General features: G+C 37.5%; 1 protein-coding gene across 2 annotated transcripts in view; it reads left to right on the top strand.

Annotated features, from left to right (window-relative positions):
• LOC136257521 (structural maintenance of chromosomes protein 6-like) overlaps window positions 1-22,576 on the top strand; it is a 57,728-nt gene that overhangs the window by 24,339 nt on the left and 10,813 nt on the right. For both annotated transcript variants that reach the window (XM_066050748.1, XM_066050749.1), the window contains exons 6-15: window positions 1,706-1,807; window positions 4,923-5,060; window positions 5,265-5,492; window positions 7,259-7,347; window positions 8,063-8,227; window positions 9,478-9,844; window positions 9,898-9,930; window positions 15,998-16,078; window positions 16,914-17,110; window positions 17,213-17,372. In XM_066050748.1, coding sequence (XP_065906820.1) covers window positions 1,706-1,807; window positions 4,923-5,060; window positions 5,265-5,492; window positions 7,259-7,347; window positions 8,063-8,227; window positions 9,478-9,844; window positions 9,898-9,930; window positions 15,998-16,078; window positions 16,914-17,110; window positions 17,213-17,372 — 1,560 coding nt within the window. The remainder of the gene's footprint in view (window positions 1-1,705; window positions 1,808-4,922; window positions 5,061-5,264; window positions 5,493-7,258; window positions 7,348-8,062; window positions 8,228-9,477; window positions 9,845-9,897; window positions 9,931-15,997; window positions 16,079-16,913; window positions 17,111-17,212; window positions 17,373-22,576) is intronic.

Genomic DNA, 22,576 nt, shown 5'->3' with positions numbered 1-22,576 from the left:
CTACAGTATGGCCAACTAGCTATAGAGATAGAATGCAAGACATACATGTAGGATTTTTGTATCCAGCAAGACCACCTTTACATGTCGTAGAGCCAATGTGAATAATAGTGGAAAGAGCATCTAAGTCAACAGCGCTACCATATTTCTAGGCCATTTACATGTAGGTTTCCTCAATTCTTCACATATATTTTTAAATAGGTTTTACTTAATCTATATGTGCACATATTGTATTAGTCCAGCACCTAAGCCAAATATTCATTCACTTTTTGATAAAAGCACCATTTTTTTTACAGAATATATGGAGCGTACACTAAGTGTTTTAAGAAGGGGAGGCACGTAAAAAGTCCTCAGGAACACCCCTTTTTGCACCCTGACAGGAAAACTATTTGTTACTATTAAAATTCAATCATGTTTCTATCAAGTTAACTGCTGGGCCTAGTATCATAGTAGTACAAAGCATACAGCTGAAACATAATAACCTATTAGTAATCTATAAAAAAAACAAATAGTTTTCTCACCTAGACAGTAAACAAAATCACTAAAATTTCCATTTGCAGGGATTCTGTTAAAGTTTGGACCTTCAATGTTGACGATTGTGTAGTACTATGTACAAGGATCAGTGTATCATTTCTTTATTAAAGGGGTATAAAAAAAGTTATTTAATGCTAAAGTTTTAATAGGTCAAAGTGGATATCTCAACAGAAAACCATGAACTACAGCAGTTCAATTATCAAGCGCAGAGCTCGAACAAAAGGTCCCTTGTCCTTATAATTAAATTTCTAGTTTAATAAAGGCAGTTGCAAGTTGTTTCAACATCTTGTTCTCAAGCTACAGCGCTTTCAATGCAGTGTAATATAGCATAAGCAAGAAAAGCACAAGGATGTGTCATAAGGTACTTCAAAATCTCACTTCATTGGAACCCAGCTCCTTTATGCTTATTTTGACCATTATCACAGCACTAAGAAATTCTTTAATACTCATCCTTGTGCTTTTCTTGCTTATGCTATATTACACTGAATTGAAAGCGCTGTAACTTGAGAACAAGATGTTGAAACAGCTTGCAACTACCTGCATTAAACTAGAAATTTAATTACCTTTCATATGGTGCCCAGTATAAGGACAAGGGACCTTTTGTTCGAGCTCTGTGCTTGTTAACTGAACTGCTGTAGTTCATGGTTTTCTGTTGAGATATCCACTTTGACCTATTAAAACTTTAGCATTAAATAACTTTTGTTATACCCCTTTAATAAAGAAACGATACACATCAGGATGATCCTTGTACATAGTACTACACAATCGTCAGCATTGAAGGTCCAAAACTTTAACAGAATCCTTGCAAATGGAAATTTTAGTGATTTTGTTTACTGCCTAGGTGAGAAAACTATTTGTTTTTTATAGATTACTAATAGGCTATTATGTTCCAGCTGTATGCTTTGTACTACTATGATACTAGGCCCAGCAGTTAACTTGATAGAAACATGATTGAATTTTAATAGCAACAAATAGTTTCTTTCAGGGTGCAAAAAGGGGTGTTCCTGAGGACTTTTTGCATGCCTTCCCTTCTTAAAACACTTGGTGCACGCTCCATATACTTTGTAAAAAAAAGGGTGCTTTTATCAAAAAGTGAACGATTATGTCGATTTTAAGGGCTTATGTACTGCACTATATAGTTCTTGAACTTGTTTACTTTTCTTGTATCTGTTAGCTATTGATGAAGGCCACTCAGCTAGATTGCATCCTTCGAGACTATGAGCATATTGATGAGCAAAAGGCGATCATGAGTGATACTATTGATAGGAAGAAAGATGTGAGTCAGTTATAAGTATATTTTGAGTATGTTAATCATGACCAGCTGAGCGAATACCAGCCTTTTTGTGTTTTTTTGCAAATTAGAACAAAATGTATTGAAATAAATGTATACTACATAAAAAAAAATATGCATGTTGTTATACATATGGTATCTTGAGCACAGTAGGGATATAATACTTCTTATTGTTTTACTGTGATTTAATATTGTGCGCTACTCCAGCTTGTTTCAGTACTTTTTATCAATGTGCTATGGTCCCTACTCTAGTTAAAAATTCTAATTTTTTTTGTGTTTTTGTTTGTCAACTTTTTTTGTAAATAATTATTATGACTGGTGAACCCACGCATAGATTATATGAAATGGTGCCGTGCGCCCCAGCTATTTCAATTATCATTTGAAAAGTGAAGTATCCATTACGCTTCGTTGTCAGCTATGTTCGACCCGTTACACAGCATTACAAATCAAGAACTTTTCGAAAAGCACCACTGCAATCCACGCATATTGAAAGAAATGGTCAGTTATTGTCTGAATATTGAAGTATCCATTACACTTCGTTGTTGGCTATGTTTAACCTGTTACACTTTCAACTAGAGTAAGAACCATAGCACATCGATAAAAAGTACTGAAACAAGCTGGAGTAGTGCACGGTATTAAATCACAGTAAAACAATAAGAAGTATTATATCCCTACTGTACATTTTTATTATATATATATGGTATCTTGAGCACAGTAGGGATATAACACTTCTTATTGTTTTACTGTGATTTAATATCGTGCACTACTCCAGCTTGAGCACAGTAGGGTATAACACTTCTTATTGTTTTACTGTGATTTAATATCATGCACTACTGCAGCTTGTTTCAGTACTTTTTATCGATGTGCTATGGTCCCTACTCTAGTTGAAAATTCCAAATTTTTCTGTGTACTTGTTTGTTAACTTTTTTTTGTAAATAATTATTATGACTGGTGAACCCACGCAAACTGCATCTGAAATGGCACCACGTGCCCCAATTATCGTCTGAAAAGCGAAGTATACATTACGCTTCGTTGTCAGCTACTGTATGTTCAACCGGTTACGCAGCATTTTCGAATCAAGAACTGTTCGAAAAACACCTCTGCACACCGCACGCTGAGGAGCATTCAGAAAGAAATGGTGCCGTACGCCCCAGTTATATCAGTTAACGTTTGAAAAGTGAAGTATCCATTACGCTTCATTGTTGGCTGTGTTCAACCCATTACACAACAGTACGAGTCAAGAACTGTTTGACAAGCACCTCTGTTATCAAAATAGCCACTATGGAAAATAAGGGCGATTTTCGTTACGTAAAGGGAAGCCATCATGTGCTATCACCAAATCAACACTTTTCGCTGTCAGCAAAGATGAATGCGACACAAAGAAGGGCACTGATAAGTCCATGAATAATGCATTATACTGCGATATGCCAAAAGGCACCTGTCGGGACGAAACAACATCGAACAGTGAAAAATCAAGCCCGTAGCCTTAGCCGTTATCGAGTTACGCTTGTCTGAAGGCATCAGTCAGTTACTTACTCAGCCAGTCAGTCAGTAGAAAATTCCATTAAATATGTATATATTTTTAAATTCTGTAGCAACTTGTTGAAAGCATTTCGCGTAGATCTGAAAGCTTGTTTGAGCTTAATTTTACCTAGCTGATACTGCCTCATCATTGTCTGGGAAATTTAGGCTGGATTTTAGGTGAATTTATTTTGTGGGTCATGCCTACTCCTTTGTGGTTCCTACTATACAGTACTATCATACTGTATGATACACAATCAGATTCACCTATTCATGAAAAATTGATTTTTTTTTTGTTTCGTGTTTGTACTGCAAAACATACGTAAGTTATTGGCACTTATCTACAGTGCGGTAAAAATAAAGCTTGCTGTCATTGTTTCTTTGTTGGAAATGGCCTTCTGCTTTGTCCATACGGAGGAGTACAGGGAAAGCACTATACCATGAAAAAAAAAGATTTGTAAGTTCATGGTGGCCAGATTGAGCCAAGTAAAGTCTTCAATTCAGTGTAGCTTGTTTCAGTCATGAGTTGTGGTTAATTACAGTAAATAATCTGCTGTCTGAATCGAATGTATTGCTGTTGCGCTGCATATAACTCCAGGACTATTTATCTGAAACTTTGGCTCCTTTACTTATGGATAACGGAATTCAAAGAATGCCTACACCGTAGCCTTCAACGTGCTGTAACTGACAAACAAAAGCATGCAGAAGCTCACGTTAATCCCAGGATGATGATCAAGTACTTTATTTTGAGAAGTCAACATACTCAGACTCTGGCAAGTAAGCAGCATGAAGGACAGCCAGACAGACGTAAGGCTCAAATGTATGGTAGTTTCCTGTATTCGAATATTTACTTACACCTGTAGCTCATACAAAAATCTTCGGATATTCGATATAATGTTCCATGCAATCCAGTAATTAAGGAAGCCACCACCAAGAATCCCTTTGAAAAGCACAAACAGGTTTGTAGGTTCCATTACAGAGAAAGAAAACATAGCATAGTTCCCTTTCTGAAAGCATCACAGCGATATTGTGATAGAAGTGGTTATAGCATATACAGTGTATATCTACCTGGAGTAAGCCACAAATCCATACAAAGTCTCACCACAGTATTGGTACATCTTTGTCAATTAGCGGCTGCCTAATCCTATTTCTACTCTTGGATTTATCACCATCATCCTTTCCTTTCTTTACATGTCTAATTGCTGACAGCTAATCATGTGCTACTGTGTAATGATCATGAGCGAATAATTGCTGGTTGGTTTTATTATTCTAATGCAATGCAAATGAATATTAGCCTGAATATTCGGGTATTTGTTTGAGCCCTAGACAGACAGTTTTTCATTCACTGTTTAGGCTAGATTCGTTCTTGAACGTACATACCATATCATAACATATTCAAATTTTTACTCATTTTGTGGAGGTAAAGTACTGTACTGTAGCAGAGTTTACTCGACCTAACCATGTTCCTTATCAATCTATTCCAGTCACCCCTCCTAGTTTGGTGGATATTTCAGCAGTTCCTACTCCTTATGTTTAAATATGTAACGTAGTGCATACTATAGTAGGATTTAAATTACAGAACTTGAAAGAAATGGAAGTGGAGGTGAAAAGACTTGAAGAGCTCTACAATGGTATACTGGGTCTACAGACACTGGGAGAGAAGATGAATGACTGTAACCATGAATTGCAGTGGGCATATGTTAATGAGATTGAAAAGGTACATTTTTATTAGGGCATGCAGTTACTGTATGCAAGCAAGCACACGTATACACATACTGTATGTACCTAGTTGAAAAAGTGTACAGAGTGAAATAAACACCTTTTGTGATGTATCAATGTCTGTATAATACTGTGTATGTATATTTAATGTGACACTTAGAATTTTTATTGCAGTTTGCAATTGTATTATACTATATTTTAGGAGGCTGAATTGCATGAAACTAAAGTTATGAAGGAAAGAGAGAGAATCGCAAAAAATGAGGCGAAGTTGAAAGATTTTTGTGATGAAGCACGGCGTGTGGAGAGTCGAGAACGTGAAATTGCTCAAGATTTAGAGCAAGTCAATGAAGAAGGAAAGACCATTGAAAGCCGCCAAGAAGCTGCACGAGCTGAAATGAGAAAACTACAAAAAGAAAGTCAGAAGATTCAGGTTAGTATTGGTAGGTATTAATTTAACCCTTAAACACGCCAAAATATTTTGGGAAATGTGTGTTTACACAATATGGGCACACATGGTGACATTAGGCGAGGTAACTTAATTCTTATGCCTGTAGCTTACAACTACACAACGATCAAATTGTTTACTGGGATACTTGGAGAAAGTTAATTGTATAACTACAGTGGCTTATGAAGCAATGAATAACAGCTAGTCGCGTCTCCGTGTTTTGAAAGTCTTGCCATGTGTTTAATTTCAATTGTGGGTTTACTCATGTGAGTCATACTGTATATGGCTTGATAGAAAATTTGGTGAAACTAACGGAACTTGTTGCAAGTTGACAGAAGCAACCACAATTGAGTTATGGATAATTTTATAAAGGTAGGTATGTAAAAGGTTTGCATGTGTCCTTGCTAAATAGTTATTTATATGGCTAGTTTTGGCTTCACTGCTTAGCATTAAGGGAAAACCCTTGGTATCATTTTAATCCTTGATACTGTACATCACAAGTAGATGGTGTACTTGCGTAGCAATAGGATGGGTTCTTTGAAAGTTACAGCGCTTTGTGCAAGGCATGCATATTTGGGCCAGTTTTCTGGCCTACAGTATGTGGGTTTAAGGGTTAAGGTATTTGTGATGTGCTGTATCAACAAAACCCTAGGCTTGCTTGTTTTTATTGCCTCAGTTATTAGATACTGTATACTGTATAACACTGCCCAAGGAATGTGTTACTATGGCAGATTTATATACTCCAGGATTTAAGTACTATAGATGCAATTGGTTCAGTTGCTATCTGGTGGTAACACTAGTTACACTGTGTATACTGCTATATGTATGGGCACTCTAGCCAATTATTTAACATGAGATGGTATAGATCAATTTATGCAGTGACGATACTGAATATAATCCACAGACGCTTATACTGTGCATGTGTTTTCAGCCATAACTTGTGGTACATTGACTTGTACAGTTGGGATTTGGCTCAAGGTAAAATTAACAAATGTATATACCAAGAAACTGGAAGACATTTCAAATAAACAACATTATTGTTTTGTTTTATGTAATGTAGCACAACTAAAGCTTGTAATTGTTATTTCATCCGTTATGTTGTTACCTCTGCAGACTTGTGCAGAGACGGTTGCATTTACAGCAACAATTTGTCTAGTTACATTGTATACCATGAGTGTGTGTATATATATATATGCTGTCCATGCAGTGTTGGGACAGTTACTTTTTAAATATAACTTTATTTTAATTGTTACATATAACATAGTATTTACAACTGAACTATTTACCCATATAATAAAGTAACTATAATATTATTACATATTATATTACTTTGTGTCCACAGCCTTAGCCTGTCACGTGTGAAACTACCACTTTATCACATGACATGATTGTGTTGTTGGACAATGTGAAAATCTTAGTTATAAGCAAGAAACTGGTTAATAAGTTTCATTCAGTAGGCTTAATTGTTACTTCATAGTGGCTAGGCATTACTCAGTGGATTACTAATGAGATTAGTAACTTCGTTACTTAAAGTAATAATGTTACATAATATTAGACTCGTTACAGTTACTTCATTATAATAGGCAATGCGTTACATTTGCAAGTAAAGTAACTTGAGTTATATTACCTGTTTTTGTTTTTACAGCATATTTCGTTATATTACTTTGTTACCACAAAAGTAATAATTTTTGCATAGCGCATTGCATAATCCCCTATACACTGTAATGTGATGCTGTGATCTTTTCTTGTAGTCAAAGATTAATGAAATTAAACGGGAGATGAAAAGCAAACAGAATGAAAAGGCAGCTCTGGAGAAGAAGATTGAGGAAACAAAACAAATGTATGTCAGATATTGTTTCTACTATATAGTCCACCCTCTGGAATAGTGGATACTGTATGTTGGTACAGTGGATGTGTCTGGACTCCAAATTCAGTAGTCGATGGCACTTGTAGCACTGTAGCTTGATGGTTCAGTATCCCTTTCCTTAGGACAGTACGAAACTGTACATTTACACTTTGCACAGAACCAATGCAATGATTTTAGGTTGGTATTACAACAGCGAACATCTTATCGCACACATTTTGACATGGACAGCAACACATCGTTTGCAATCTACCACCTGTTCTACAGACTTACTGTACTATACTGTGAACATGTGTAATTATCCCAACATTGTCATCCGCCCATGTGACTGCTAGCTGCTTAATGGTGGCTTCACTGACATCACAAAGGTTGGGGTTTCTTCCTGCATTGTTCTTACCAATGCAGAAAAACTCAAAACACTGCAATGAGCACTGCTGCCACTTGCCTGAGTGATAACCAACACGGGTTCCAGTAAATAGTAAGGGCGAAACAGGAAAGGGTTAATCAATGAAAAATTTAGAAAAGCTCTCAAGTGTGCAATTTTTATTATTAGATTATTATTTTTGTGCTTAAGAGTTAAGACATAACTATAGCACAAGGGTATTTGTTAGTGCATAGTATTCAGAATTTTTTAGAACTCCAATTCTTAGAATTGTTTTCTGTGTACATTGTTTTGCAATAACATTTGTAGCAACTTTGCTGACAACCATGCGGAGCATGAGCAACTGCAACGTAATCTGGAGGAAGCTGAGCAGCGTCATCTTGGTGTACGACAGGAGATTGAGGACTGTAAAAGAGTAATAACCAACCATCGAGAGTCTGCTAATGAGTATAGTAGAGAACAGCGGCAAATTGCGTAAGTTTAATGTGCATAATATACTGTAGTAGACTATACCAACAAGTAAATAGCCGTCAATGATAGTAAGGATTTGTGTTGTAAAAACACATCTGTGATTCTGTATCTGGAACAAAGGTCAAATTTTACCCTCTGAAGCTTCTTGCAAGAAAGCTACCAAGCCTTCAAAGCTTTGTTTGTTAGTACTTAATAACTGATGGGTATATATCCATATGGTCTCGCACTTTGTTGCAGCTGTAGTACAAGCTCTAGTACAACTGCATAGACTACAATGATATTTTACATGCTTCCATTAAGGGATAAAACAATCTTCGAAGGTTACAAACCTCCAAAGGTTTTGAAGGTTCCAGACTTTTGTTCCAGCCCTATCTAAATTTATTGTAGATATTGATTGTGGATAAGTATGTACTTACAGTGTATGTGTAGCCAGTTGACCAACTGTGAAGCAAATTGATGCAGTGTATACTTTTTGTGGACCATAGCTGAACTGTTTTTGATCCAAATTAAGTACAGCCACTTTGTTACATGTAGAATCTCTAGTGCCTGCTTTGTGTTCAAACAGTGGTACGAACAGTACAATGGTGTATTACAAGTACATGTACTGCTGTATTAGATACAGTACAGGGATATATAACACCCTACTCACACTGTCCCGGGTTGCTTTTATCAAACTCAAATCAGTACTTGCTCACACTACTCCCAGCATGCATGCTGAGGATTGAGTGCACTGAATAATAATGAGCTACTGTAGAAAAAGTGCACAATGTACAATTATAGTTGTTCTTTGTTTAGATGCTTAGTAAAATTACTGAAGTTGTAGCAACGACACAAGAAATAGTTGCACAATGTTATACCCTCTTCAGTATACAATTGCTATACTTTTTTGCCAATGCCAGTATAACAAAATGGTTGGGGGTCTACCAATAGTGTAGTGTGTCTAGTTAACTTGGGTTAACAATAATAATTTGCTTCTGTTAGCTGTACAGCAAGTATTTTCTACACTGTAAAAATATGGCTAAACATGGCACAAGAGCCCAGAACACATTTACATTGTATCCTGGTCATGGTCAACCTGAGCCAACCCATCTTGTCTTGTGGGCCTGGTTTGACACAGCTCAATTGATTCACACTGCAGTTTATTTTGTGCCGTGCTGTGTCGTACTTGGGTTAGAAGGTAGTGTGAATGTGGTGTATGTACGGGACAATATTTAAGATGATCATGTGTGGTGTTTTCTGAACATGACTATTAGAGATCAGATGGAGAATTTGGCAAACTCAGTTAGAGAGTGTCATAACTCCCTCGCTAAGCTTAGTTCTGGCAGTGGTCACAAGCTGGACATATTTGGTCGATGGATGATTACTTTAGTCAACCGAATCCAGGCTGAATCACATCATTTTCGTAAACTACCCATGGGCCCCCTTGGTTCCATGGTTACAGTTAAAGACCCAAAGTGGATAATAGCCATACAGAAGAATATAGGGACAAGCAATATGTATGCATTTGTCGTGGACAATTATGAAGATTCATCAGCACTTCGTCAGATCATGAAAGATATTTTCCAGAGAGAAAAGGTGCCATTTAAGTTTATGCCTCTCATAATTCAGTATCACTACACTGTAAGCGAATCCATCATTCTAATAATTATTATTGGAATTCTATCTTAATGTAGAATCGTGCATATGACTGTTCCACAAGAGCACATGTAAGTTAATTTTATAATTTATCTGATAACCAGAAATGTATTTAAGAATTTAAATTAGGTTGTAAATATTTATAGTATCACATTTATTTTTAAAACTGGGCTCAATTATATTACTTGTGTATATGCTAACTGAACTTCACTTCATGCCCAACAGAGTTATTTCATTACAAGAGCAGCATTATGTAAATTCAATTCACCCACACGTCAGCCATTACTGTGTACAGTTCTGGTGTGTTTCCACAATGTCATTGTCATCTACTTCATCACCTGTGACTGTGCCTCAAATATCTTCGTATTTTGAAAGATTGCTTGAAGAAGCCAAAAGACATTACAAGGATAAGATTATGGTGACAATCCATTTGGAAAGATTGTTAGTGGGAATCCTTTAATAGGGTTGTGCCGGTTCTTATCTGGTGCTCCAAAGTAGTTTTATGACACTTGAGCAGTCCAAAGTGCATAAAGGCCTGGAACTATGTGATCAAGACTTAATAATATGGAGAGGAGAGTATCTAATGCCATATATTCCTGTAACAGCAGAAGTTAAACAGATTCTTTTCCGTGTAGCATAAACTAGCTAGCATATTTTCATATTTAACCATTAAGACACAATGGCATCTATATGTTACAGTACATGGAAAGAAGCTGTTTAACTTCTGCACAATCATCTGTTACAGGACTATACAGTGTTAGATGCTGTCCTCTCCATATGATATGATCAAATTGTACTGTAAGTGTATTTGTTTTTAAGGATTTAGTGGTTTCCGAAGGAAAGACAAATTTGTAGGTTTGTATTTTTGCAGTATGTATAGCATGGCAATGCTTTTCAAATGCATTTTTTTATCAAGCAGTCTGGGTGGCCAGGTACAGTAAGACATTTATCCGTTTGAGAGAAACTGGCGTTCACTGTCGCTGTTGTAAGAGATGGTGAAATAATTGGCAAGTTAATAATATCAGCTACTTGTTCACTGTTCTTACGATGCTGTGGTTCCTCAATATTTAAGGTTACAGGTAACCAATAGTATTCAAGAGATCTTCCTCTAGGCGGGCTCACCTAGAGATCCCTTGCAAGTTATCGTTTGAAGTGAAAAAAATTTTGAAAAAGTCAAGAAGCTTACATGTATGAAGCTGTCTGATTCAGATATGAAAGAGCTAGACTTGACAGCTCCGACACTGAGTCCGAAGATGCCAGTAGCAGCAGATACCATGATGCCGGTAGCAGCAGATACCATGACAACAGCAGTAAAGATGTTGATGCAACACTTATAGTTGAGAATGGCAACTCAGATGATGAAAGTGTGAACTTGGACAAGAGTACATGTACAGTAAGAGAAGGATACAAGCTCTGGATGGTGTGTGGCTAACAATTCAGAATGTTGTATTGAGATGTTGAACAAGGTAGATCTACTACACAACAAACTTGATGACAAAATTATCAGTGTTGCCCAAAAGCTTACCTGTTACAAGTTTCCATCATTCAATTATGCAAGTTCAGGAACACATTGGGGCTTGGGTAAACATCTATTTGCCATTCTCGCGGTGTCAACCTGGTCAGGTGTAAATGTATGACTCATTGTAGAATGAGGTTGATGTTGCTACTAAGTATAAGCTGGAGAAGACCTTTGCTTTCAGGATCCACTATATTGTACCAAGAGTACAGAAGCAACAAGGAGTCAAAGACTGTGGTTGTTTGCATTAGCATTTGCTACAAATTTAGCATATGGAATAAGTGCTTCGAAGTTTGATCAAAGAAGATGCGCGATCATCTCTGTGTATGTTTAAAACATCACAAATCACTGTTTTTTTGTTAGTAGCTATATTGCATATTAGGATTTGTAAATTTGTAAATTGCAGAGAATCACATGTAGTAGTCAAGAATAACTGTTCAAATTGTAACAGCTCAATATTCCCTGTGATACCTGCATGATTAAATCCATTAATGATGATACTGATGATGAGGATGAGCAATGAAGTGTACTTGGAAAGTTGATCATCTAGCGTGCTGTAATTGGCTTCATATTACTCATAAGGAGGTCCACCTCCTCTGTCACATTTCCCCCCAATTTTTGGCATATCTCCATTCCATGCCACTCCTGCCCGAAATCCTTGGTAAGCTTGTCAACGCTTGAAAGCGATTGGTGCAGTGACTGGTTTTAATACATCAAAGAGGACCAATGCAGTGTGCAGGACCAAGCATTCCTTTTCCTTTTTAACATGGAATTATTACATTATATTCTCAATATAGGCAGTCGTCATCAACTTGTTGGCCCAGAGTGAGTAATGTGCCAGTTAGCAGGAAATAGAATGCACTTTGTTTTGGTGCCTTGGTGTATGGGTTGTATTGGTAGGAACTTTCATGATAAAGTACATGCAAATGTAGCAGTTGTCTGTGTGTTGTCATCAACTGCATCGATCTCTACCCTTTTCATTCACCCCTTTCATCCACTGACTAGAGGGACCAGTGTGAGATCCCAATTAATGATCAAACTTGGAGGCACATCTTCCATTCCACAACTGCATGTATGTAGCCAAAAAATTCCTTTTTATTTCCTCAAAATTATCAGGCTAAAACTTACATTTGCTGTTAACTAACTTCTCTTTTTTGGTATAGCTATTCGACACAACACATTCATGGCCCACTCTTTGCTTAAAGTTAAAAGCTGGCTTCTTACCGGTATGCTTTATCACTATTCCTGTCCCCACCCCATAACAACACTTGTTCATATTGCCAATAAATTGTTGTAAGTGCATGTCTAGCTTTCCTCGCTTTTAGACGGCAAGGCTTTCACAGCTACAGTGCTGTAATCTTGCCAATATCTCATGGTGCTGTCTTCAAGCTTTTTGTCTTTGAATATTCTCATGACACTGGCTACTAGCGTACTTCCAGTAGTTGCCTTTTCAGTATCAGGCTACTATCTGATATTCTTCGATTTTCTTTCCTTTGCTGTGACACACAGCATCCATAACTTCACTGTACACTTCTTTAACGATGCTTGTGATACTGTCAAACCTTGCATAAGTAAGGTAGTAGTGACAATGCACAATCACGTGTCAGTTGATCTTGATTCAAACAAACTAATGCTGCAAGCCCAGATCCAGTAAGAAATTCTTATTTTCATAGGTGCATAGACCCATAAAATCCATGAAAATTTGAACCCCTTAAAAATTTCTTTGCTTACGGTATCTGGACAGATTAAAGACATACTTGAAGCTGGTATTCTACCTGATAATATATAAACTATAGTAAACATAGGCATGGTCCAGCTGTAACATCCCATTAACCTTTTTCATGTAGTAACTACGATCATCAGCTGCATTTTGAATATCTGTGCCTCTATGGTACTTGATCTCTAGAACTCCTATTCCATGGCAACTGCAGCTACTAATGCCATCTGGTAATGCACCAATATGTGGCTATTTCAGATTAGTCACTAAGCCACTGTCTGTCACAGAAAAGTCACTGTGCTTTTGTTTACTTGCAGTAAGATACATTTTGTGGAAGGCAGCACTTCCGATTCCTCAAGCGAGGTGAAGGAACTTAAAAACACCGTTACCATTTGGGAAGAAAGCCATCATGGATGTTATGCGATCCAGAACTTATTTCTTGTGCTTACAATCCCGTTTAGTCAGTAGTTGTATAATTTAAGGCTTCTGGGCTACAAATTGACTTGAACGGTGACTGAGCAGGATTTGCTGGATTAGTATGACAAGCAGCCTTCATCCATGATGCTGTAATCCTACCTGCCCTATATTAGAAACATAGGTTGGAACTGCTCTGATATCTTGTTGCCTGCTCAACTTTCTTTGCCATTTCTCTAGGAAATGGATTCACACTGTGCTAACAATTCCAGGTAGTTCACTTACATGTATTGTGGTTGCTTTAAGGAACTTAAAGGTTGAGGTACATCACACATAACCTTTGCATCTGGTGTTAAAGACAGAGCACCTGGCTTTGTGCCTCCACAACTAAGCCCTTCAAGAGTAATGCCAGTTCAGATTCTGTAGATCTTTTTCCCTTTAGGAACAGGTTGTACATTATTGTCATCATCAATCATTTCATCCAGCTTCCTTTTCTTTCCTCTTGCTGACGTAAAATCTATGTCCTTGATTTGAAAGTATTCAAATATGATGGAATTAACCACTGGCATTCTTCTTGGGTACATGTCCTTGTACAGTACTTTGTATTCTGGCTAAAATAGTAAGGATGGCTGCATGCTTCTCCCAGACCAGCTATACAGTCACAGTGGACACAACAAACTTTTCCAGTGGCTTTCAAAATTACTGTACCTGTATCCAACAACTCAGTGGCTTCTTGTTCAAACTTGTGATGAACCTACAGGTACCGTACATCACATTATTAGAGTCTATAAATGTGTTGCCAAAGAAACTTACTCTTGTTGTATGGTATTATTTTCAGCTATCTCCATCGTACAAACATGTTTCTTACTCTGATTTTTGTGTGCGTGCTTTTGCAATGGATGAAGGCCAAAGTAGTTGTCAAGAATCAGGCATGTACATTTTGAGTGCATTTTCAAGGATACCAGTGTTTGGAAATGAGTGTAAATCGGAATCAGAACAGTTTTTCAAGACATGTCTCCATTCAGAAATAATAGATAACTGGTACACTAGGTCCACTGTCACCACTTGAAAGAACAGATTTAACTGCTGGTACGTCATTGGATGACAGTGTACTAGTGTGATCCTTAAGGGTGCTGATTCAGGCTTGAGTGATTGGCTAATGTATTGTTCCGCTAGATAAAAATTTCTTTAAAATCCCACAATGTTCCGTAATATATTTATCACTGGCAAAGCCTACCCATGCATCTGTCACAAAAGCCACTGTTCCTTGAGGTGTTATTCCAATCAGCACCTTTGCAGTGTTTCTGTGTTTACAATTTCACCATGCAGAAGCTCTTGTTTAGATGGTGGGTCTATCCTCACAGCAATCTTTTTTCCAAATCTTTCAATAATTGACAAGGTCTTTTGCTTGATCTGGCCAAAGAAATGAAGTCTTTTAGTCTAATAATGTCCATCTATAGTAGTCACCTTGAAAATAATTCTCAGCACAGTTGCCTTGGATACACCAAACTGGTATGCTAAACCCTAAAAAGTAGTATTTGACCAAGGTGCACATAAACTGCTGAGCTTGTTGATCCGGCATAGTTTTCAACATGTGTTCAAAAATTGTTTTTAATGCCTTCACATTGGACATTCCAGTGTAATATAGCACAATCTTTTACTGACTTCACAAATGGTGGTAGGTGTTCATTTAGTTCTGCCGACAGTCAATCAGTAGTGACATGATAAGTTTTCAATTCGGCTTTTAATGCTTTAAGCATTTACAATTTACTTAAGCTTGATGTAGGGTCTCTAGCTCAAAAGCTTCCTGAGAAATACTCCTTAAATCTTCTACACCATCAGTAATTAAACAATGTATAACATTCACAGTGGCTGATTCAATAGCAGCTACTTCACAATTGCTTCTGCAACAATCTCATGTACCAGTCCCCTAATCACTGTACCTATCTCTGATGTGCCAATCATTTCCATTTGTTTGTTGAAAATCCTGTTATCGTCTTTCCTTGATCATTGCTCAACAGCTCTTCTTTTGGCATGTTCATGTCACCTGTCAACTGCTGGCTTGGCTGCTGGCACTTTGAGTGGCCAAGATTGATGAAAGGGAGCCAGTCTGGGCTTGTTACAGTACATCATAACTTTTCCGGCTTGCCTGATAGAAAGTGTCCTTTTAACATACTCTGTAGTCTGTCTTTGAATCACTTTCAAGCACCTCAACTGTCAAATCGTCCCTTGAAATGACAGCAAGAAAACATATCTCTTAACTTTATAGACAACTCCAGTGTGTATGTTATTACGGATGGTTAGAACAGTCAACAAACGTGCACAACACCATTTCTATATTTGCACTTGTGCAAAATAATGGCAGATGCGTGGGCAAGTTGAATTGTTTACATGGTGTTGTTTATGTAATGAAATAGTTCATAATTGGCTAATACTCGATCAGCACAGTTGTATATGTAATACTGTGATGCTGGTCTTGCCACTCCTGTAGGTCCCTAGTTGTCCTCATCCTAATGTGTTGTCTCAGTTGACGATCAGCAATGCTACATGTACTAATGTCCTTATTGATCACGTAAGTTACTGGAGTAAGTGAGTACACTTTAATTATTATACTGAATGCTAAACCTCTTATTATACCAGCTAGCAGGGTGCAAATTTAGTTGATCATTATCCAGTTAAATGCATGAAAGTAGTTTGTGTTAAGTGATGCTGTGGCTTTAATTAACATCCATATACATTTTTCATAATCTGTGTTTAATAGCTTTAAAGGAAAAAGAATGGGGTGAGTGAGTTCTAATTTCATTGAATAATATCTGAAAAGCAACATGGTCACCATATTTGTGGGAGGTTTCAGAGCTGATAGCCACTTGATCTGGATGCATTAGTATATAGCATCCTTCGGGCCCAGTGGTGGTAGGAGGAAGTTATCCGCCAATTCATCTGCTTCCGTCTGCCCTATCATTGACAGGTGTTGCGCTGAAGCAAGCTCTTGCATTTCAGCACATTTACATCTTGGTGTACTGATACTATTCCATCTGTCAGCTGCTTTAGCTGTGGCAGGATTTTATTAGTGGTAATTCATAAGAGAATTCATCAATGATGAGATAAAGCACAACCAACAAACTGCTTGAACATATATCATCAAAGTGTGACCTTGTATTTATAAGGTGGTTTCATGCATGTGCAACCGTTTCCAGCCATGTACTGTACATTATATAGAACCAACAAACTGTAGATGTTTGGATTTTTAAGCCAAACACCACTGTTATTTGTTACTGAGCCTTCTGACATAGACGCCCCTTGTACTAAGAAGTGTTGTCCTGTGTGCTAAAGTGTACAGGGTATGATGTGGTGTACTTACAGTATTTCGTAGTCAATTTTTGAATTTTTGGTTGTTTTTACTATAGTGCAGGGTGGAGAGTACAATTTTAATTGAAGGAAATGATGAAGCTGAGGATTTCATGGTACAAGCGCCCCCAGGTGTGGCAGGGTGCTATACTCTGAGGGGAGATCAACATTTGCCTGCGGGTCGATTCTACTCAAACAGAGATGATCCCAGGAGGACCAAGATTTACCTTACTACCAGTAAAGAGCATCATATAAGGTTTAAAAAAAGACATCACTGCGTGTACATGCATTTATACAAGTGCTGAAACACGCTTCATTATTGTGACCTACATCATGTATACTATTCCTCACATTGTAGAGCACAGAAGGGACGATTGGCTTCACTGGAGCAAGAGCAACGTCAAGTTGGTGATAAACAAGAGCAGGTGAAGACAATGGTGGATAGAGTCAAATCGGAACAGCGAAGTGTTCAGGGTAATTTGAGCAAATTACAGAGGAATGAACTGTCTTTAAAACAGGTATATTGCACTATGTGTACACTTGTAAATGTGACTGTTTCTGCAAAAACCCACCTAGTTTGCACAAGCATGCGTTTTGAGAAGAAAAAAAATGAAATTATGCATGCTGAAAAGAAAAAATGCACAAGTTTTCCTGTAATGATCCATTACTCAGAGAAGCCAGACTAAAAATTGATTTAAACTATACACCATTATTCACCTTCCCATGGAAAGTTCGAATATCTTTGTTGCATTTTCATTGCCCAAACGGTATTACATTTCACATAAATTTGCTTATGATACAGTATACGTATGTAAAAAAAGATCGTCATTATTTCTTCAATAAAACCACCTTCATATGTATGTGCGTAAGTGACTACAGGGTTAAACTATACCTGGTTCAATTTGCGAACATTTTAAGCCAAATCCTAACTTTGTTGACTAATGCAACGGAAGTTATGGCTGTGAATGTAAGTGCCTGTGGTTTATTTCAGTATATCACTTTCATTGCTCTTCCTACTGTCTAGCACTATAATTCCAAAACTACCATACGTGTGAAATTTTCCTGGTACGTAATTTTCACGGATTTCGTGGTTAACTTAGCAGCCATGAAAATCGTGAAATTTTCATAGCATAAAACATTTCTTTACAGCACGTGTATATGCGTGCTAGTGGTATGACATATGGATAATGACACGCACCCACGAACGGTAGCTTCCCTAAATTTGCGTAAAGTTTCTTTGCTTCAAAATGTCGAATGGCATCTGCAATTCAATGTTTTGCAGCATATTTGCTAACAGTAGCTCTCTCTTCATCATTGAGCTTCATATATTTTCCACATTTCTTACCCGCTTGGCTGTGGGTGGCGCTTTCAGCTCCCTGTTAGCACAATCAATTGTTGACTGCAACATGCTGCTCGGCAAAGCGCTTGGCTTGGCTGGCTTGAAGTAATGAGCTATATCTCACGTAGTCAACTCAAATAGCTGCAAGACAATTCTTTACTTAAGCACGAAAAACAGCAAAAACTTGAGGTAGATGCATGAGAATAAAATTGTGAAAAAAGGTGTTTTAACTTGTAACCATGAAAATAAAATCGTGAAAATCCTGTTTTAGTTTGCAACTGTGAAAATTTCATACCACGAAAATTCGGTACTCTCTACAATATGTTGAAACTTTGGGGACCAATTCCTTGGACACTAGAGATAATGGAGAAAAAATTCAGTAGTTCTACAAACTAAGCAGTGAGCAGTCACAAAAATTAATGCTGATGCTCCAATACTGATGCTAGTATCAGTATCGGCCGTATTTGGAGATATTGGTAAAACTGTCAAAGCCCAATGCCAATTGATACCTAGCATAACATCACTTAATTGCTTTTCAAGATGGTGGCATACATATGAGGTAACATGAATAATGACCTCTGTCCGACATGATGTTGCAAACATAAGATGGCCGCCAATAGTGGGGGGGTTTTAGTATTTTCGAGTACAGACGCCTATGGAGAAAATCTTTTGATCCGTCATACAGTGTATTCCAGCCAAGAAAAAGATACAGCGCTACAGCCAACAGGTATGGTTATAAGACAATACAATGAACTGTTTATGCGTCTTTTGGGAGCTTTTTGATCATAGATTTTGACTATATAGTGTAAGTTCATCCTTACCATTAAGTATGATAGTGCTTAATAAATAGGGATTGGTAAGAAATCATATGGCTTCATTTTTTTCACACTTTAAAAAACAGCCTTGCAATAATTTTACTTGAACAAACCACCTGGAATACATTAGTACTGCTGTAATGATGCTGTACCTTGGTTAAACGAAGTTTAAAGCCTAATGTTTCGATGTACAGTGAGTTTTAAAAATTTTGAAATTCACCTGAATTTCATCTGCCTGCCTGCCTGCCTGCTGTAAGACCCAATTGTGTTAGGTGTATGGCTCCAGACATTTCAGACAGCCAAGGTAATGACAGCGGATTCACGAACCTGTTGTTCCAATTATGTTCTGTCCACTACACCATGCTGTTTGCTTTCATCATTCATTCACTTCTTTGTTCTTCTCGAAGGATAATTAATAGTTGCAGCGCTTAATAGTTGCGGCGAGCGCCACAACCCAAACACGCGATTTTAGCGAAGTGTAAGTACTGTACGTGTGCGCAAGACAAGGGTGAACGGGTGTAGTACCCAAGGAGTTGTCTCTGCATTTATTAATGTGGGGTAGTCGTTTTATAGTCTTACCAGTTTAGATTTTTTTTGCGCGGTAGCTAGCTAATGTTGCCTTTGAGGGGCAGATCCACCTCAGGATCCATACTTCTAAAAGCGAGGGTTCCACTCTTAATGGTAGACTCCCCGGCGATGTTTTGCTGTTAAATCATCAACATTAAAGGAATTATAGAAATGCAGCTGAAGCCTTTATCAGTTGCTGTAATACACTGTAGCTTTAAAAGACAAAACAATAATTATTTTTAGAGGCGATTATTGCGTACAACAGTAAAAGATAGCTGCTTCAAGTGATATTTATACTATGTTGAAAACAAAGAGTATAATATACTAGGTAGTTAGACATAAAATGTAAACAAACTAGCTTTTAAAATTTTAGGGATTGATATAATATACATGCTACAAAGGTAAGAAAACAAACTCAAAAATGTTACAGCTGAAATGAGAAACGATCCAGCAATAAAAGTAAGGAAACAAGATTAGATGATTACTTGCTAAAATGAGACGCACTTTAATCCTTACTTTTGGCTAATTTGATGGTCTCATTTCAAAGTGCTAGCCAAAAGTAGACATTAAATTGTGTCTCATTTTAGCAAGTAGTTGTCTAATTTGTTTCCTTACTTTTGTAGCGTGTATATTATATCAATCCCTACTTCATTTTAAAATCTTTACTTTTTTGATAGCTATATTATATATAACCAAAAACTTTACTTTCTGTTAGTTAGAGCTTGTATCTTCTATCTTGGCTGAAATATGATTGATCAAAAATTTTTCTCCATAGACGCCTGTATTCGAAAATGTTTAATTCGCCCAACTATTGGCAGCCATTATATGTTGTGACGTCATATCAGAAAGAAGCCATTCTTTCATTGATAAAGGGCAGTATGCCACGAAGTATGAATAATTGAAGCCTTATTGAACCATTAATCCTCACAACTAATAGCTATAAAACCAGCATACATAAGGAAATACAGAGATTAATAAAAATTGTACAGTCGCAAAGTCTGTATTATTATTATTATTATTATTACTAGGACCGCGTCACATACAACCAAGTACATACACCAACGTGACAGCCCCCCGGTGAGGCTATTAGGTGGTGAATGCATTATCCCCAAATCAACTCAATATGTCACAGTAGTGACAGATATAACACAATAGTGGCATCGTAACTAAAGGCCACCAGTAGCTAAGTGCCAGTACATCATTCGTGTGGTATAAATGGCACAGTGATGTGTACAAAGTATATGTATACAAAACATACAGGAGAGAACTATACATTATTGCAGTATTGTATGCAGCAATACATTATAGGCAACATCACCATGCAGATAAAAATTATTAACCAATATACAGCAATGCATATCAACATCAACTAGAGCTAAGTAAGGTTCATCAGTGATGTAGCAATGGCACAGTGATGGGTGACACACTATAGTTATGCATACACAACTTTCAGGAGATAGCTACACAATGCTGTAGGCGTATGCAAGCTAGATGAACCAGATAAAAGAAGACAGCCAAGCCACTAGAGCCTAGTAGCTACGCCAGGTGAAGGCAAAAAAGATTAAGCACGTATTGAATTGCCTGACACCAACACAAAGAAAGTTCGCCATGCCAGCTGCACAAGACAAAATTGTTTACTTGTATTTTATATGTAACTGTAAGCTTATTGTAAAGAGCGTGGCATATGTCAGTTTAATGTTTTCTTGTATTGTTTATTTACGTGAATGAATCCACTGGCAGCTGGCATGGATACTTGAGATGTTGCAAACATAAAAGCTTACTTGTAATCTTCTTGTTTACACAAGTGGCTTCCGGCTCTCCTGCAGGGGCATCGCTAATCTTCTTCACAAGTGGCTTCCGGCTCTCCTGCAGGGGCATCGCTAATCTTCTTCACGCAATATGTAAGTAATTAAGCAAGGGTGTGGTACTGGGCGTTATATAGAATTACACGTATGGTCAAGTCATCAGCACAAACAGGAGCGACGATTATACGTTTGTGCCTTCATTCACAGGCGAATCTATCCCTGGTTAGTTCATGTCTCTAGGCCTCGTAGTTTTCTCAAACATGAATTATTAATTATTTATTTATTTATTTATTTATGATGTAATTTTAACCGCGTTTCGTATTATTCTTAGTACTTGGTTGTATATAATTACTAGGACCGCGTCACATACAACCAAGTACATACACCAACGTTGCAACCTACCCATTGGGCAAGTATAAACAGTGCCATAGGAAACACTCAGAGCAGTGTGCGTGTACCTGTGGAAATGATACATATGCATACGTACACAGGCAAGGGAGTTTAACTGGCATCAGAAAACCACAATACTTAAACACAACCTACACAAAAACCAAGTTAAGTTAGCTATATTGAAAGTACAGTGTAACTATATATTGTACAGTGTAGGTGTGACGTGTCTCTGAAGATGACTCAGCAGTGAAGTGAGGCTATGCAGAATAAGGGATATGGTGAAGGCACAATTAGCAATTGATCCCAATCAAACCAATATGGCACAACAGACTCTGTTGTAACTAGAGGCCACTGGTGATGTACCTGTATATCAGCGGTGTGGCATTGGCACAGTGATCACAGTCTATAATATTATGCATACAGCCATGCACAACATACAGGAGATAGTTACACATTGTTGTATATGCAGCACTGCATCGGCTTCTTGTTTAGCTATTACAGACTCACAGTAGACTAGTAGTTAAGCCGAGTGGAAAATAATTCCAGCCGCCAGCAAGCCAGATGAAGGTGGCGGTCAGTATAATGAAAATAATTCCAGCCGCTAGCAAGCCAGAGGAAGGATGAAGATGTAGACCTATAATACAACTACCGGTACAAGGTACAAGTATTACATTACTCATTACCTTGCTGTTCCAGCTGGTTGTTTATAAGCTCATCAGCTGGTATCCCAACTGGTCATCAGCTGGTCCTTCACTGCATGACGCCTGGAGCGCATATCCTGCACACAAAAGACACAGTTACAAACA

The sequence above is a fragment of the Dysidea avara genome, chromosome 6 (assembly GCF_963678975.1).
Source record: "Dysidea avara chromosome 6, odDysAvar1.4, whole genome shotgun sequence".
Classification (NCBI taxonomy): domain Eukaryota; kingdom Metazoa; phylum Porifera; class Demospongiae; order Dictyoceratida; family Dysideidae; genus Dysidea; species Dysidea avara.
This window is presented reverse-complemented; position numbering and strand designations above follow the sequence as displayed.